General features: G+C 49.0%; 1 protein-coding gene across 3 annotated transcripts in view; it reads right to left on the bottom strand.

The window, feature by feature from the left end:
- Nucleotides 1-14981, bottom strand: part of ASTN1 (astrotactin 1) — a 252463-nt gene that overhangs the window by 139722 nt on the left and 97760 nt on the right. For 2 of the 3 annotated variants that reach the window (XM_077332504.1, XM_077332502.1), the window contains exons 3-4: nucleotides 2779-3172; nucleotides 1137-1310 (exon numbers count right to left, since the gene is read on the bottom strand). In XM_077332504.1, coding sequence (XP_077188619.1) covers nucleotides 1137-1310; nucleotides 2779-3172 — 568 coding nt within the window. The remainder of the gene's footprint in view (nucleotides 1-1136; nucleotides 1311-2778; nucleotides 3173-14981) is intronic. The other variant, XM_077332503.1, reaches the window with a different exon arrangement.

Raw genomic sequence — 14981 nt, 5'->3', positions numbered from 1 at the left:
GGTGAGTGTTGCTGGAGAAATTCATACCAGATAGTCGTGTCCACAGCTATAAGCTGTGATAACAGAACTTCTATGCTGGTAGGGATGCCGGCCTAGGTGGGGGGACTTGGAGATCTCCTGGAATTACAACTCTCCAGACTCCAGAGATCAGTTCCGCTGGAGAAAATGGATGCTTTGAAATAGACCTTGTGGTACTGTACCTCACTGAGTTCCTCGTCCTCCCAAAACTCCATCCCCAAATCTCCAGATGGTTCTCAACAACGATTTGGCAACTCTACCCCCACCTGTTCAATACCAGTGACCTGGCAACCCCAAATGCTGGGGAGAGCCAGTGGGGGGGGGGCTGTTGCTATCATGCCCTTTCTGGGCTTCCGGACTGGCCGCTCTTGAGTGGTCGGACCTACTGGGCTTCGTTTATTAATTTATACCTCTGATTTTTATGCCGCCACTCCCAGGGTCACCTGCCTGGGCAGCTTACGACAGTTAAAAATACACAATAGGATCGAATACATCAAAACCTAACATAAAATGGAACCCACCAGCATCATCACACAGAACAAAAATACAGTACATATTGCAACTGACTCTAGGATGGAGCCTTCCACCAGCACGAGGATGTCAAGGTTTGGAGGAGCCACACAAGAGGACATATCCTGGGACCCATATCCTGGCCCCAACCAAACACCTGGCAGAAGAGATACGTCTTGCAGGCCCTGTGGAGCTCAGCTGGTTCCATTAGGGCAGGGGTAGTCAAACTGCGGCATTCCAGATGGTCATGGACTACAATTCCCATGAGCTCCCTGCCAGCATTCACTGGCAGGGGCTCCTGGGAATTGTAGTCCATGGCCGTCTGGAGGGCCGCAGTTTGACTACCCCTGCATTAGGGCCTTGAGATCTTCCAGGAGCTTATTCCACCAGGTGTGGCCAGGACCAAAAAGGCCCAGTCCCTGGTTGAGGCCATGGGGACTTCCCTCAAGATGGGAAAAACCAACCTGTTGTCATTTGAAGAGCAGAGTGCTCATGTATTTGTGCATTTTCTACCCTGCCCTTCCCCGGAGGCTCATGCTCAGCCACGGCACTGCCCCTCAGCCGATCCCCGTTCCCACCCCACCGCGGAGGGAAGTCCCAGGAGGTACCTCGTGACTTGTTATTGATCCGTTTGCGCTGGCTACTAGAGGTGTGGGAGAGCAGCGTAGCCTGTTGATGGTTGGAGTCCACGGGGCTGGTGGCGATGATATTATCCTTGTACTTGTTCATCAAGGACAGCTTGGCATTGTCACTTCCTGAACAGGAAGAATTTAAGGCAAAAACTTTTGAGAAAAAGAGACAAAAAAAAGGGGGGAGAAAGGGGGGAAAGGAGGAGGGAAGAAAGAGAAAGTATTCATTTCCAGCTCTCCAGGCAACAGCGTGAGCAGCATTTGTAGGAGGAGACCCGAAAGCCACAAGGGTGAGGAGGGCCCCCTAGCCAAGTATATGCCCAGGATGCGTTCCCAGTTCTCCCCTCCCTTCCCCAGGAACCTGCAGCCAGCAAATTCAGGGGATCATCCAACAAGATATCAATCTGATGTTATCCCTGCACAGCCTCTCTGGGGAGAAGCGAGCAAGACAGCCTGGCCAATTAAGGAACTGTTGAGGACTTTTGCTGAAATTTCTCCCCTGTTGTCCCTGGTAGACAGCTTATAGTAATAAGCTGGGAGGGGGGAGTCTCATCTACAGATGCTCGCCAGGGTCTACTATAAGAACAAACTAAATATAGGCATCCTTTGCTGTCTCGGGGGCATGCCAAAAGTCACTGGGTGGTTTGAGTGGTGCCGGTTGGCCAGAACGGCTGCCCTCCTCACTAAGTTCCCCCAGAAAACTGCTATCCAGTTTTTCGTCTGCTCTCTGGAAAACAAGCCCAAGCATCCCATACCGAAAAGGAAACAATAAGAATGGTGATAATTTCACATTCCTTTTACTATACGACACATGTCACTGCTCATTTTGTACCCCCGATCTGCTCCACCCTAGCTATGCTACTATGAGGTCCCTTTTAACAAAACAGATTATCTGGCACCCCAAATCTATATGCACCTTAACTGTTCAAGAGAGGGGGGGAAGATATATGTATGTGTGTATATATCTACCTACCTATCTGTCCGTCTGTCTGTCTATCTATCTCTCCACTCCCCTGTTCTCTTTTTCTCTCTATCATCTATTTCCCTTCCTCCCTCCCCCCTCTATTTCTGTCTGTCTATCATCTCTCTCCCTAACTCTATCTTCTATCATCTACCTGTCTTTGTCTGTCTATCAATCATCTCCCTCCCTGTCTGTCTGTCTATCTGTCTGTCTTATATATACATAAATAAATGAACAAACCCAGAGCAGCTCACATATACTTGTGTGTGTGGGTGTATTTTTGTTTGTTTGTGTACACGCCTGCGTGTGTGAATGATTCCGGGTTAGTTCATTTATTTGGGTAATTTATATCTAACTCCTCTCCCCAGTGAGGATCCCAAGCAGCTGGCAATACTGTTCTCCCCTCCTTCATTTAGGCTGAGGAAGAGTGACAGGCGCGAGGTCCCGCAAGCAGCTTCCATGGTGCAGTGGGGATCGGATGCTGGGGTCTCCAGATACTCCCCGGCCCTCAAGCCCCTGTATCAGGATGACTCTATAAAGCTGGCAACATCTGAAAAGTCTGAAGCACACCGCCCTACACCTCTGCTTGGACACAGTGGCCACCCCTCCTCCTCCTCCTCCTCCTCCTGCTGAATGCATTCTATGCAGCTAGGTACCGACCTGGCGTGAGATCCATGCTTGCCTTCTCATTGCAGCCCTGCAGGGAATCCAGGGTTCTGGTGACCTGGCTGGCAAAGTCCTCGCCGCCATTCATGCATTCCCGCTGCAGGTGGTGGCGCAGGTCGGTGATGTCGTATTCGTAGCCGTCTAGGATAGGGGTCTCCCGGATGCTGAGGGTCCCGCTGGAGTTGTGGCCTTGCACCCGGGCGTTCCGCAGGCTCTCCCGCCCGTGGCCCCCAATGAGCACGGAGGGGATGTAGTGGATCTCGTTGGCCGCCTCCGCACTGGCGCTCTTCTGGGGCTGCGGCACCCGGCGGCGCTTGCACCAGCGCCGGCGGGTATAGAGGATCATCACCAGGCACAGGATGGAAAGCAACAGGGCTATCATGCCCCCCTGCGGGAACCAAAATGGAACGGGCTTCAGGCGTACGGTGGAGGCCGGGGCAGAGTCCAGGGGGAGGGGTTTTCCAACTGGTTCCCAAATTCACCTCGGCCCCGGCTCTCATTACATTAGGTTAGGTTAACATCAGACTCACATTAGATTGAGATCAGTGCCCCACCCTGAGCAAGGAGGGATTATTAGAGATTATGGTCGCCAGTGCATATTTTAATGGGGATTTTATTGGGGTTTTATTGTTTTAGAATGGTATGTGTGAACCGCCGCGAGGCTACGGCGAGCGGCAGTATAGAAATCTAATAATAAATAAAATAAATAAGATGATCTGTACGTAGCCGAGTGAACACGGCTCCTGAGACACACGCTCTGCTCTCCTTCCAAAGACCAGTCTCTGCACAAAAGATTTTATCAATATCCAGCAGCATAATAACATTATTATCAGAAGAACTGCACCCCAATGTCAAGTTTTTGGCACTCCTGCCTCCCAGGCCAGGCCACCTGGCTATAAGGCCAGCATCCCACCGGGGGGCAACCCCTGTGACTGACAAGGCTATGATTCTGAAGGGCAATCACTGTTTCTCCTCTCCTTGGTATGTTCCTTCCTGAGCTCGGATTTCAACAAGGCTGTTGACAAGGTTCCCCATGATGTTGTGATGGGCAGACTGAAGGACACCAGACTGGATTTTTGGATAGTTAGGTGGATGGGGAACTGGTTAGAATCACAGAATTGGGAGGGGCCATACAGGCCATCTAGTCCAACCCTCTGCTCAATGCAGGATCAGCCTAAAGTATCCAGGATAAGTAGCTGTCCAGCCACTGCTTAAAGACCGCCAGTGAGGGGGAGCTCACCATCCCCTTAGGCAGACAATTCCACTGCTGAACTACTCTGACTGTGAAATTTTTCCCCCTGATATCTAGCTGGTACTGTACTCCACATAGTTTAAAAACCCATTACTTTGGGTCCTCTCCTCTGCTGCCAACAGGAACCTTTCCTTGCCCTCCTCTAAGTGAAAACCTTTCAAATACTTAGAGGATTGCACCCAAAGAGTAGTTGTTGATGGTGTTTCACCGTATTGGAAGGAGATGAGGCTTGGGGGACCACAGGGGTCAGTACTGGGTCCAGTGCTTTTCAACATTTTTATCAGTGATCTGGATGAGGGGATGGAGGGACATTAAATTTGCAGATGACATCATTAGGTTCTCTACAACATCCCAGAAGTTCATTGAGATTTAAACATACTGGAAATGTGGGCAGGTGAGAACAATGTACAATTCAGTAAGGGTAAGCGCAGAGTTCTACTTCTGGGTCAGAAAAATGAGAAGCATGCGTACTGGATGGGTAGCAGTGTGTGTGAATGAGATCTTGGGTATTTGTGGACTGTAAGCTAAATAAGAACAGAGTGATATGGTGGCAATAAAGGCGAATGCAGTCTTGGGTAGTATCAACAGAGGCATCATATCCAAATTGCAAGATGTCATAATCCCATTGTATACCTCACTGGTCAGACCCCCCACCTGGAGTACTATGTGTGGTTCTGGAGGATGTGGCTTAAATTGAGAGGTTTCAGAGGACAGTGATGGGGTAACCAAGCCCTGTGAGGAAAGGCTGTGGGACTGAGGAACTGTTCAACCTGGAGAAGAGGAAATTGAGAGGGGACATGATTGACCTCTTTATGTATTTGAAAGATTGTCCCTTGAAAGAGGGCAGGGAGTGGTTCCTGTTGGCAGCATAGGAGAGGACCCGAAGTAATGGGTTTAACCTACATGTAAAATGATACTGGCTAGATATCAAGGGGGAAATCTTCACAGGTGTTGTACATGGCATGATGTCACTTCCAGGAAACCCCAGACATCACAAAACTCTAGGACTTGCCAGAATCTCAATGGTTTTTCCAGAAGTTACATCACAGCATGTGTGCTACTGGCACCTCCCTTGTCCCCGCCCCCCCCAAACTCTCAGCAGTTGCTAGGCACTGATAACCCTACTCTAAGATGGGAATGCGACGGGATACCTGAACCAGCTTTAGAATTGATCTAAGAGAGGGCTTTCCATTCACAGTGCATGCTGGCCCACACCACTGGATCTCATCACTGTTAACAGCACCATTCTTCAAATGTGTCTCAGTGGCAAGCTGCCTTTCAGAGAGGCTTATCTCCAATTAATAACCCCGTTGCTAAGGAATTCTTGACAAGCTCCTAAATCCCCCCAACCAGGATTTATCATAACACAGCTCAAAATTGCTGTGTTATACCAATTACCTGACCAATCTGGCTGTGTTGCTGGGGTGAAGTGGCCCTCATGAGCTGATCCTCCTAAGAATGAACTCCAGTTCTTTTGAACAGTTTATGTAACCCATGGGAGAAATCTTAATTGTATTTAGCAAATGCAACCCAGTAATACTCAATCTGGCATTCACAGGAACCACGGTGCCTTCTGATGTATTTCCCGGGGCCCAAAGTTCCTGTTCCCCAAAGCAGAGAAGTCCTGGAGGCATCATCTTTGGGTTTGCAGGAAATGCCCGTTTAAAACAACTCCTACCATAATAGTTTTAGAGCTTCCCAGTGTTCTGTGACTGTCCTCTCAGGGTAGCCATTTTATTACTGGCCCCACCTCTGATGGCAGCCATTTTGAAATAGTACTCATGATACTTTCTCAAGATTCCAGAAGTTCTCACAGGCTCAACAAAGTTAACCGCCAGTGGCCTTTTTGCTGTTGTTGAGTTGATGCCGTCAAGGCACAGGTAATTTATGGTGGCCCTATAGGGTTTTCAAGGCAAAAGACTTTCAGAGGTGGTGGGCCATTGCCTGCCTCCATGCCATGACCCTGGTATTCCTTGGTGGTCTCTCTCCAAATACTGGACAGGCCAACCTTGCTTAGGTTCCAAGATCTGACGAGATCGGGCTAGCCTTGGCTATCTAAGGTCAGGCGTAGTCAAACTGCGGCCCTCCAGATGTCCATGGACTACAATTCCCATGAGCCCCTGCCAGCATTCGCTGGAATGGGAATTGTAGTCCATGGACATCTGGAGGGCCGCAGTTTGACTACCCCTGATCTAGGTCATACATCTACACAAAATCTGTATATAGGCATTGCTGCTGAGCCAAAATGGGGGAGGGGGGTGATATTTTTCATCCTGAACATTCAGAGGCCTGAATTGGCATGGGATTGTGTTGTGGGGGGAACCTTCCTCCTGTGCTGTTTACCCAGGCTCGACGACACACAAAATCCACCTGGCCTTGGAAAACAGCATGGGGGCAGCGGATCTCCCTCCAAGTTGAGGTCCCACATTCAATTGGGCCCTCTTGGTACAGTTCCCATCTGGAATGCCAACCCTCCAAAATGATGAATCCCTTTGGTAGACTCAGGAAACAGATCAGCTCTTAGCGAAACAGGGATGCCGAAGGAGAAGAAGAGCTGTTTGGTTTTTGTACCCCGCCGATTCCTACTTGAAGGACTCTTACAATCGCCCACCCTTCCTCTTCCTGTGAAGTAGGTGGGTCTGAGAGAGCTCTGAGAGAAACATGACTGGCCCAAGGTCACCTAGCTGCCTGCAGAGAGCCAGTTTGGCATAGTGGTTAGGAGTGTGGACTTCTAATCTGGCATGCCAGGTTCGATTCTGCACTCCTCCACCTGAAACCAGCTGGGTGACCTTGGGCTCGCCACAGCACTGATAAAACTGTTCTGACCGAGCAGTGATATCAGGGTTCTCTCAGCCTCATCCACCCCACAGGGTGTCTGTTGTGGGGAGAGGAATGGGAAGGCGACTGTAAGCCGCTTTGAAGACGAAGAAGAAGAAGAGTTGGTTCTTATATGCCGCTTTTCCCTACCCGAAGGAGGCTCAAAGCGGCTTACAGTCGCCTTCCCATTCCTCTCCCGGGTAGAGAAAAGTGGCATATAAGAACCAACTCTTCTTCTTCTTCTTCTTCTGCATGTGTAGGAGAGGGGAATTAAATCCGGTTCTCCAGATCAGAGGCCCTCACTCTGAACCACTACGACAAACTGAAGCGGATTCAGACACACACATCCTGCTGAAACACAACGTCATGGGGGACAGACGACATCTGACACTGTATCACTTTCAAAGAGGCACACATCCCATGTAATTACGTCTGGTCAGAGCTGGAACAGTGCCGAACTCTAGACCGGCAGCAGTGGTGGGCCGTGATACTGCCTTCGGCAAATGGCAAAGATGTCCAGCACTGGTCTAGTTGCTGGAGCAACAGGATGTACCCCCCCCCGAAAAAAAAGGAGCAGCACAATGCGGGGCAGGGGTGCTGGATGCAGAGATGTAGAAAAATATGTGGGAGAGGTAGAGGAGTCAGAGGCCTATCGACTTCTCCCCAGCAACAAATCAAACCTCCCTCCGTGCCTAACTTGGGCTAATCCGCACCCTGAATCTTGCAGCTCCCCGTTGAGAAGCAGGGGCCGGCCTCCCGGGTCGTCTTCCTTTCGAATCTTGCACGAGGGAGGTGCCGGAATATATATAAATAAGTGAAAGGCAGAGCCTCAGCTAACAGCTTCATCTCTATTCTGGGCCACGTTCCCATTCCCTCTCTGTGCGATGGGTGATCTCGATAAAAATAAAATAATAACCATCATCTGCTCCATTAGGACAAAACATTTAAGCGCGAGTAGCTAAATGGGCAGGAGAGGCGGCAGCTGGCGAAGTCTTTTCTAATGGCCATCCTGCTTCGGCTTCTCCCCGCCTTTCCGCCAGCCCCCTCCCCGCGCATCCGCGCATTCTCAGCCTAATGGAAACAGAATGCTCCAGCCGGTCCTCCGGGAGAAAAACACCAGCAGATAAAGCAGGGAGGCAAAGACTACAGACAGCCCTGAGCGCTGTTTAGCACGGTGGCCGGCAACGATCCCAGCGCCGGCTCTTTCAAGTTCCCCCGCTTAAAGCCTTTGACACTTATTTAAATGTTGCCGGATCGCTGGAGCGGCAGCCCTTTGGAAAAGGAGGAACGCGGCGGCGGGAGCCGAAAATGAACACAGCCGTTGTTTGGCTTATGCCGACCTTTCTCTCAGCACATCAACTTAAATTAAATCTCTGGCGTGGTTAAGACAATGAACACTGGATTTCCTCCCCCTCCGCTCTTGGCCTTTTAAGGGACTCGAGTGTTCCCTTGTTCTGTCACAGACATTTGACCAACTCTTGCTTGTGTTTTCTAATTGGGCGGCTTCCATTTTGTGCGGCTGCCTCCCTGCCTGCCTAAAGGCACCGCCTGGTACTTAGCAAAACACTCTTTGATGACCTTGATGGCCTCAAGATAGAAGAAGAAGAAGAGTTGGTTCTTGTATGCCGTTTTTCCCTACCCGAAGGAGGCTCAAAGCAGCTTACAGTCATCTTCCCATTCCTCTCCCCACAACAGACACCCTGGGAGGTGGGTGAGGCTGAGAGAGTCCTGATATCACTGCTCGGTCAGAACAGCTTTATCAGTGCTGTGGTGAGCCCAAGGTCACCCAGCTGGCTCCATGTGGGGGAGTGCAGAATCGAACCCGGCTTGCCAGATTAGAAGTCCTCACTCCTAACCACTACACCAAACCAGCTCTGATAGAGTTGACAAACCTGAATTGGGAAATCCCTGAAGATTTGGGTGTTGGAGCCTACAGAGGGTGAGGTTTAGAGTGGAGGGACCTCAGCTACGGTTGCCAGTGGCAACCAGTGGGGGGTGGAGGGAAGACTTCTTGGGAGAAAGAGAAAAGCCCAAATCCACCTCACTGGCATTGTATAGGAAGTGATGTCATCACGTCAGCAGCTTCCATGTGATACTGTTGTATTTGGGTAAATCCAGGTTCTACCATAGAGTTGTTGCCTGGACATCGCCGATGTAATGATATCATTTCCTGTGCGATGCTGGGGAGGTGGCCTGGACCTTTCTCTTTCTACTGGTAAGTTGCCCCTCCATCCAACTAAAGGGTGATTGGGGGGCAAGGGGACACCTGCCTTCACCAAGGAGTCTGGCAACTTCAGTGGAGTCTAAAGCCATAATCTTTCAAAGAAGCCCTTTTCTCCAGGAGAACTGATCTCTGTTGTCTGGAGATCAGCTGTAATTTTGAAAGATCTCCCGGCCCCGTCAAGAGGTTCCTTTCTTATCTGCCTCATTATGTGTGAAACCTTCTTTCCAATTTGAAGCCACGGTCAAAATCCGGAATGGAAGCCAGGAGATGACCACTCAGTGGTAGGATGATCAAACCAAGGAACAAAACATTGAGTTGAAGCTTTTGAGAAAAGTGTGATAAGGTTAATTGTTTACTCAAAACACTGGCTAAAAACCATACCGGTTAAATTGTTTTTTTATGAGCTTCCTCAGTGGTTTTTCTATGGATTTCCTCTAGGGTAAACTGAAAGCTGCTTTCTAGATGATGCTCTGCTAGTAGCCCAGGTCCACTGCAAGAGATTTCCTGCTACAGAATTGTATATTACTTTGACATTTGTTTCTTTTGCTTTTGGATACTGGCTGCTGAGGAAGTCCGTCGAAAAACCAATTCAACCTGTGTGATTTTCAGACGTTGTTTGGAATAAACAGTTTTACTCGTCACAGTTTGCTCGGAAGCCTCAACTCAGTGTTTTGTTCCTTGACCATCAGGAGGCTGCAACCCTACCTCAAGAGCAGGCCCACCACCCAGCCTGAGGAAGAGTCCCTCATTATTGAAGTGCTGGCACACGTTGTTTTATCCTGGTCTTAAGCAGAGCCGTTCCTAAGTTTGGAGGAGCTCTGGACAGACACTACCAAGATCCTTACTCACGTCTTCGTTTCTGCCTCTTCCCTCCACGCACACTCTCTGTCCTCAACCACCATCCCTCTGCCCTTCGTGCTCATTGCTACCTTCGCACATTTCCCTTAACAGCACTGGGCAGCGTGCGCAGCTGGCTACATGTGGAGGAGTGGGGAATCAAACCCGGCTCACCAGATTAGAAGCCGCTGCTCTTAACCAGTATACCAAGCTGGCTCTTTCTATGTTCCTGTTTTGCACAGGAAAAGCTAGCTGCAAAAGTATATTGAAAGCACATTGTCCAACATGTGCAGAATGAGACCACTGAAAGACTTGTGGACTCATTTATTTGAACAGGAACCACACCCCAGGTGCGGCCTGCCGCAAACCTCTTCGCTCTTTGGGTGAAGAAGGATTTCCTTTTCCAGCAATTTCACAAGGTGCCCTGAAGTTATACTATTAAGAGAGAAAGGGAAAGCTATTTTTGTCTGCATAATTTTATATTTCTTCTTTACATGTGTTTCTACTAAACAAACACATCTTAAACTCCTTAGACTTTTCCATGGACGAAAGGTGCTCCCATCTTTTGATCCCTTTGCCCTTTCTGGCTTCTAAGATCTGACAAGATTGGTTGAGCCTTGGCCATCCAGGGCAGGGCAGATGTTCCATTACAATGTATTTTATATTTTTCCTCTCTACTTATTTTAAAAGATAGAAAACAAGGCCATCTTGGTGTAGTGGTTAGGAATGTGGACTTCTAATATGGCAAGCTGGGTTTGATTCTTGAAAATGTGGGAGAAATTGAACAACAATGTGCTATTTTCCTTCTCCTGAAATTGCAGTCTGATCCAGAAGTGAGAATCAAGCACAGGAAGGTCATCTTAGGTGCCCTCCAGTTTTACCGAAGAATCACACCCACACAAACTTTCATTGGTTGATTGGCGTAAGTCATAGTGGCTGGACACCATCACCTAGCAACAGCTCGTTACACTTCTGAAAATGCAAATGTGCTCTTACAAATGCCACACATTTATTTTGGAACGCGTTTAGCCACCCACATAATACCGATACGAAAACCAGCCACATCATTTCACGAGGAACCTACAAGAACTGGTGTGGGCGGTTTCATTGATACATCCTGAAATATGATCACAAGCCCCTAGTCTTTATGAAGAAGACCAAGTGACTTGCACGGATGGCAGATAATGATGCTGCAGAAAGGCAGAAAGGGGGAGGGAGAGAGAGAGAGAGAGAGAGGAAGAAGGAAAGAGAGAAAGGAGAGAGAAAAAAGACAGAGAAAAAGAAAGAGAGAGAACGAAAGAGAAAGAAAAAACAGAAAGGGAGAAAAAGAGAGAAAGAAAGAGTTAAAGAAACCTGATGCATAGTCTTCATTTAATTGGTAAACCAGGTCTCAACCATGTCAGATTTGCAAGTTCATATGGGAGAAAGAAAACCTTTCTTCACATAGAAAAATGGGTATCAAAGAGGATCGGCCAGAACCTTTCTTCCTGACTTGCTAATTCCTTATTAATAAAGGTGTTTTTAGTATGGACAGGCAGTCACACTTCGTAGCAGTCTGAAGCGGTTCAACCCAGGGACAGGTTTATCACCCCATCAACGACCAGGTCAGAAAGAATGAGTTTTTAAGACAACACAACAGGAGAGATTAATGTGAAGTCAGATGGATATGATTGAGCTACTTTGGCAAGGTAATGCAACATGGGAAGGGGAATCCAACAGAGGGGGAAATCTTCACTAAACTCCAGCCTCTACTGGCATCTGAGGGCAAAATGGCAGCTTTGCCACACATCCATCCACGGCTCCCTAGCAACACTGAGGCACAGTTACCTCTTTGTTGTAATGTCAAATAGATCCCCCCCCCAAGTGGAAGGGAGGAAAGGTGCAAAATGATGATGTCATGCAGATGGCGACATGGGAGGTAAGTCTTGACATAAGAATGCCATTACTGCCAAAACTAAACAGTGGCAGAAGAAGAAGAAGAGTTGGTTCTTATATGCCGCTTTTCTCTACCCAAAGGAGGCTCAAAGCGGCTTACAGTCACCTTCCCTTTCCTCTCCCTCACAACAGACACCCTGTGAGGTGGGTGAGGCTGAGAGAGACCTGATATCACTGCTCGGTTAGGGCTGTGACAAGCCCAAGCTGGCTGAATGTGGAGCAGCGGGGAATCAAACCAGAGGAACTTCCTAGGACAAGACTAGGGATAGAAATAAGCAGCCTCACTGGTGGCGAAATCACCAAGACCTCCCTCTCCAGAGCAGCAATCTGAAATCCTAAGTATTTATTCAGGGCCTTCCTAAGCAGAGTTATACCTTTCAAAGCCCACCGGCTTCCAGTGCCCTAGGAGGGAATAACGCTGCTTAGGAAGGTAACCGCCAAACATTGACCTTACAGGAATGAGAGCGTAACAGTGGACAAAACGGCTGTATTCCTAGTCCCTAAATATCTTCTGTTAAAAGGTGGGGAGAGATAAAAGAATCTGTCAAGGCTACGGAAGGAAGAGAGGGAAGCAATGGAAAAAAGTGTTTGCCAAGAATGCTGTTTGATAGTTACACAGTGGAGTTTCAGGGACAGTGTCAAGCATTCCCCCAGTGTTTATATATTTCCTCATCCATTGCCTTCGTTTTGATATTCCTCCTTTCGCCAAGAAGCTCAAGGCAGCTTATGGAGATCCCTACAACCTTGCAAGGCTGGTTAGCCCGACAGCAAAACTCTCTCGGCTCATCTGCTTGTAAGTAATGACTGCTATGGTGCAATAAGTGAGCTCCCCGTTTTACAGCCTTGCACAGAAGAGGTACGGAGATGCCACAATGGGTTCTGTGCCACGGCAGCTGTTATAAGGAAGAGCAAGCAGCGGAACTCAGCAGAGTAGCAGCTCCTCTGGAATTGTAACAGATCTCAGGGCTGCCATGTTGGACAGTAGAACTGGCCTTGTTGGACTGCACTGATCAGATGTGAACATAGGTCCAGTTCAGGACATGACAGCTCAAACGCTCAAATAGCTGTGTTCTTTTAACACAGGAGCTCTAAACCGAACCAGGCCTGAGAGAGTGCAGGCCTGGTGGTGAGGATTAGCCCTGCTGCCATATTAGAGTCTGCCCGGCCTTTTCCCCTTGTGCAGAATTGGCCCATTGACACCACTAAGGACTATTTGGAGGAGCACCTTATGGTAGAATTTGCTTCAAAAAACATGGTTTTATTTTTCAACTGGCTTATAGGATTCATGACTGGGGTATTTAAACAACTGCCTGCTAAGCGGAGCAGCGGAACAGCAGCAAAGGAGAGGGAAGTGAAGTTCACGCGAAAAACGAGGAAGGAATAGCCGAACAGCTGCAAACAGGCCAGCGAACGAATGCACAGCCTGTTGAAAAACCAGCTCCCTATTCATGACTGGTGGACAGGATATGTGAGCAGAACCAGAAGGCACTTTAGTATCTGCAATCACAGGAGAGCGGGGTTTTTTGTGTCCTGCTTTTTTTTTTTTTTTACTATTGAAAGGATAGTGGCTTACAATTGGATAGTGGCTTACAAAGTGACTTACAATTGTCTCCCCTTCTTCTCCCTACAACAGACATAATGTGAGGTGGGCGCAGGGGGGAAAGCTCTGAGAGAACTGTGACTGGCCCACAGTCACCCCGCTGGCTGCATGTGGAGGAGGGGTGGGGAATCAAACCCAGAGCTCCAGTTTAGAGGCTGCCACTTTTAACCATTTATACCACGCTGGACCTCAGCAACTCTCCCTGGTAGGCTTTTTAAAATGTGCCATCCAATCACAACTGACTTATGAAGCTGTTTTTTATACCTCCCTTTTCACTGACTGAAGGAGTCTCAAAGCGGCTCACAATCTCCTTCCCTTCCTCTCCCACAAGAGACATGCTGTAAGGTAGGTGGAGCTGACAAGACTGTTCTTTGAGAACAGCACTACCAGGGCTGTGGCAAGCCCACGGTCACCAACTGGCTGCATGTGGAAGAGAGGGGAATCAAACCCAGCTCACCAGATTAGAAGCTGCTGCTCTTAACCACTACATGATCCTGGTAACCTTGTGGGACTTTCAAGGCAGGAGTTTCCGGCGTTCCACAGGGCCTGCAAAACGGGGCTCTTCCGCCAGATCTATGGTTGAGGCCGCGGTAGCAAGGAAGATCGGTACCCTCCCCCCATGTTAGGCAGCAGTTAGTCTGTGTCATCTTGAAACCTCTTTCCATCCCTCTAGAAACACAGGTAGGGACGTGGGAGTTTGGAGGTATTACTGCCATGTTGTTCTATTTTTATTGTGATTTCGTTGTCCAGTTTAATGGGGTTTTATTGGATGTATGTAACCTGCCACAAGCCGGTTTCAGGTGTGGCAGGGAATGAATGAATGAATGAATGAATGAATGAATGAATGAATGAATGAATGAATGAATGAATGAATGAATGAATGAATGAATGAATGAATGAATGAGAAGTTTGGAGGTGGATTGGGCCTTGCCTGCCTGGGTTTTCTGGGTGGTCTCCCTTCCAAGTTCGCATAATCCAAATAAGCAGCTGAGATCCGATGAGATTAGGCTAGATTGGGCCATACAGCTCAGGGCAACAGCACAATCCATGCAACTGCCTATCCTAGACCCAAATATCTTCTACCGGTTCATGTTGTTAGCAGCTTGGCGGTGGAAAGTGCCTTCAAATCACAGCCAATTTATGGCAACCCCACAGGGCCTTCGGGACAGGAGACGTTCAAAGGTGGGTTGGCCTGTCTTTGCACACCAAACCAGAGGTTCCCTGGTGGTCTCCCATCCAACTACTGAGCAGGGCCGACACAGCTTAGTTTCCAAGAGTGGGCTAGCCTACATCCCTGGTAGGCTAGACCAGCAGTCCCCAAACTTCATCTGGTCGGGGACCACCTCCGGGGGTGGGGGAGAGCCAGCGGCCCGGCTGCCGCAGTTGCTCATAAACGCGCATGCCCGATTGCTGCGCATGCGCGTTTTGGCCACCAGGTGGCGCTAACACACACACGCGCAGAGTTGCCGGGCATGTGCGTTTTTGCCACCAGGGGGCGCAAACGCGCATGCGCGACAGTTCCGCGCGTGCGC

The sequence above is a fragment of the Paroedura picta genome, chromosome 4 (genome assembly GCF_049243985.1).
Source record: "Paroedura picta isolate Pp20150507F chromosome 4, Ppicta_v3.0, whole genome shotgun sequence".
Lineage (NCBI taxonomy): Eukaryota > Metazoa > Chordata > Lepidosauria > Squamata > Gekkonidae > Paroedura > Paroedura picta.
The sequence above is the reverse complement of the archived record's forward strand: the minus strand, read 5'-3'. Positions and strand labels throughout refer to the sequence as shown.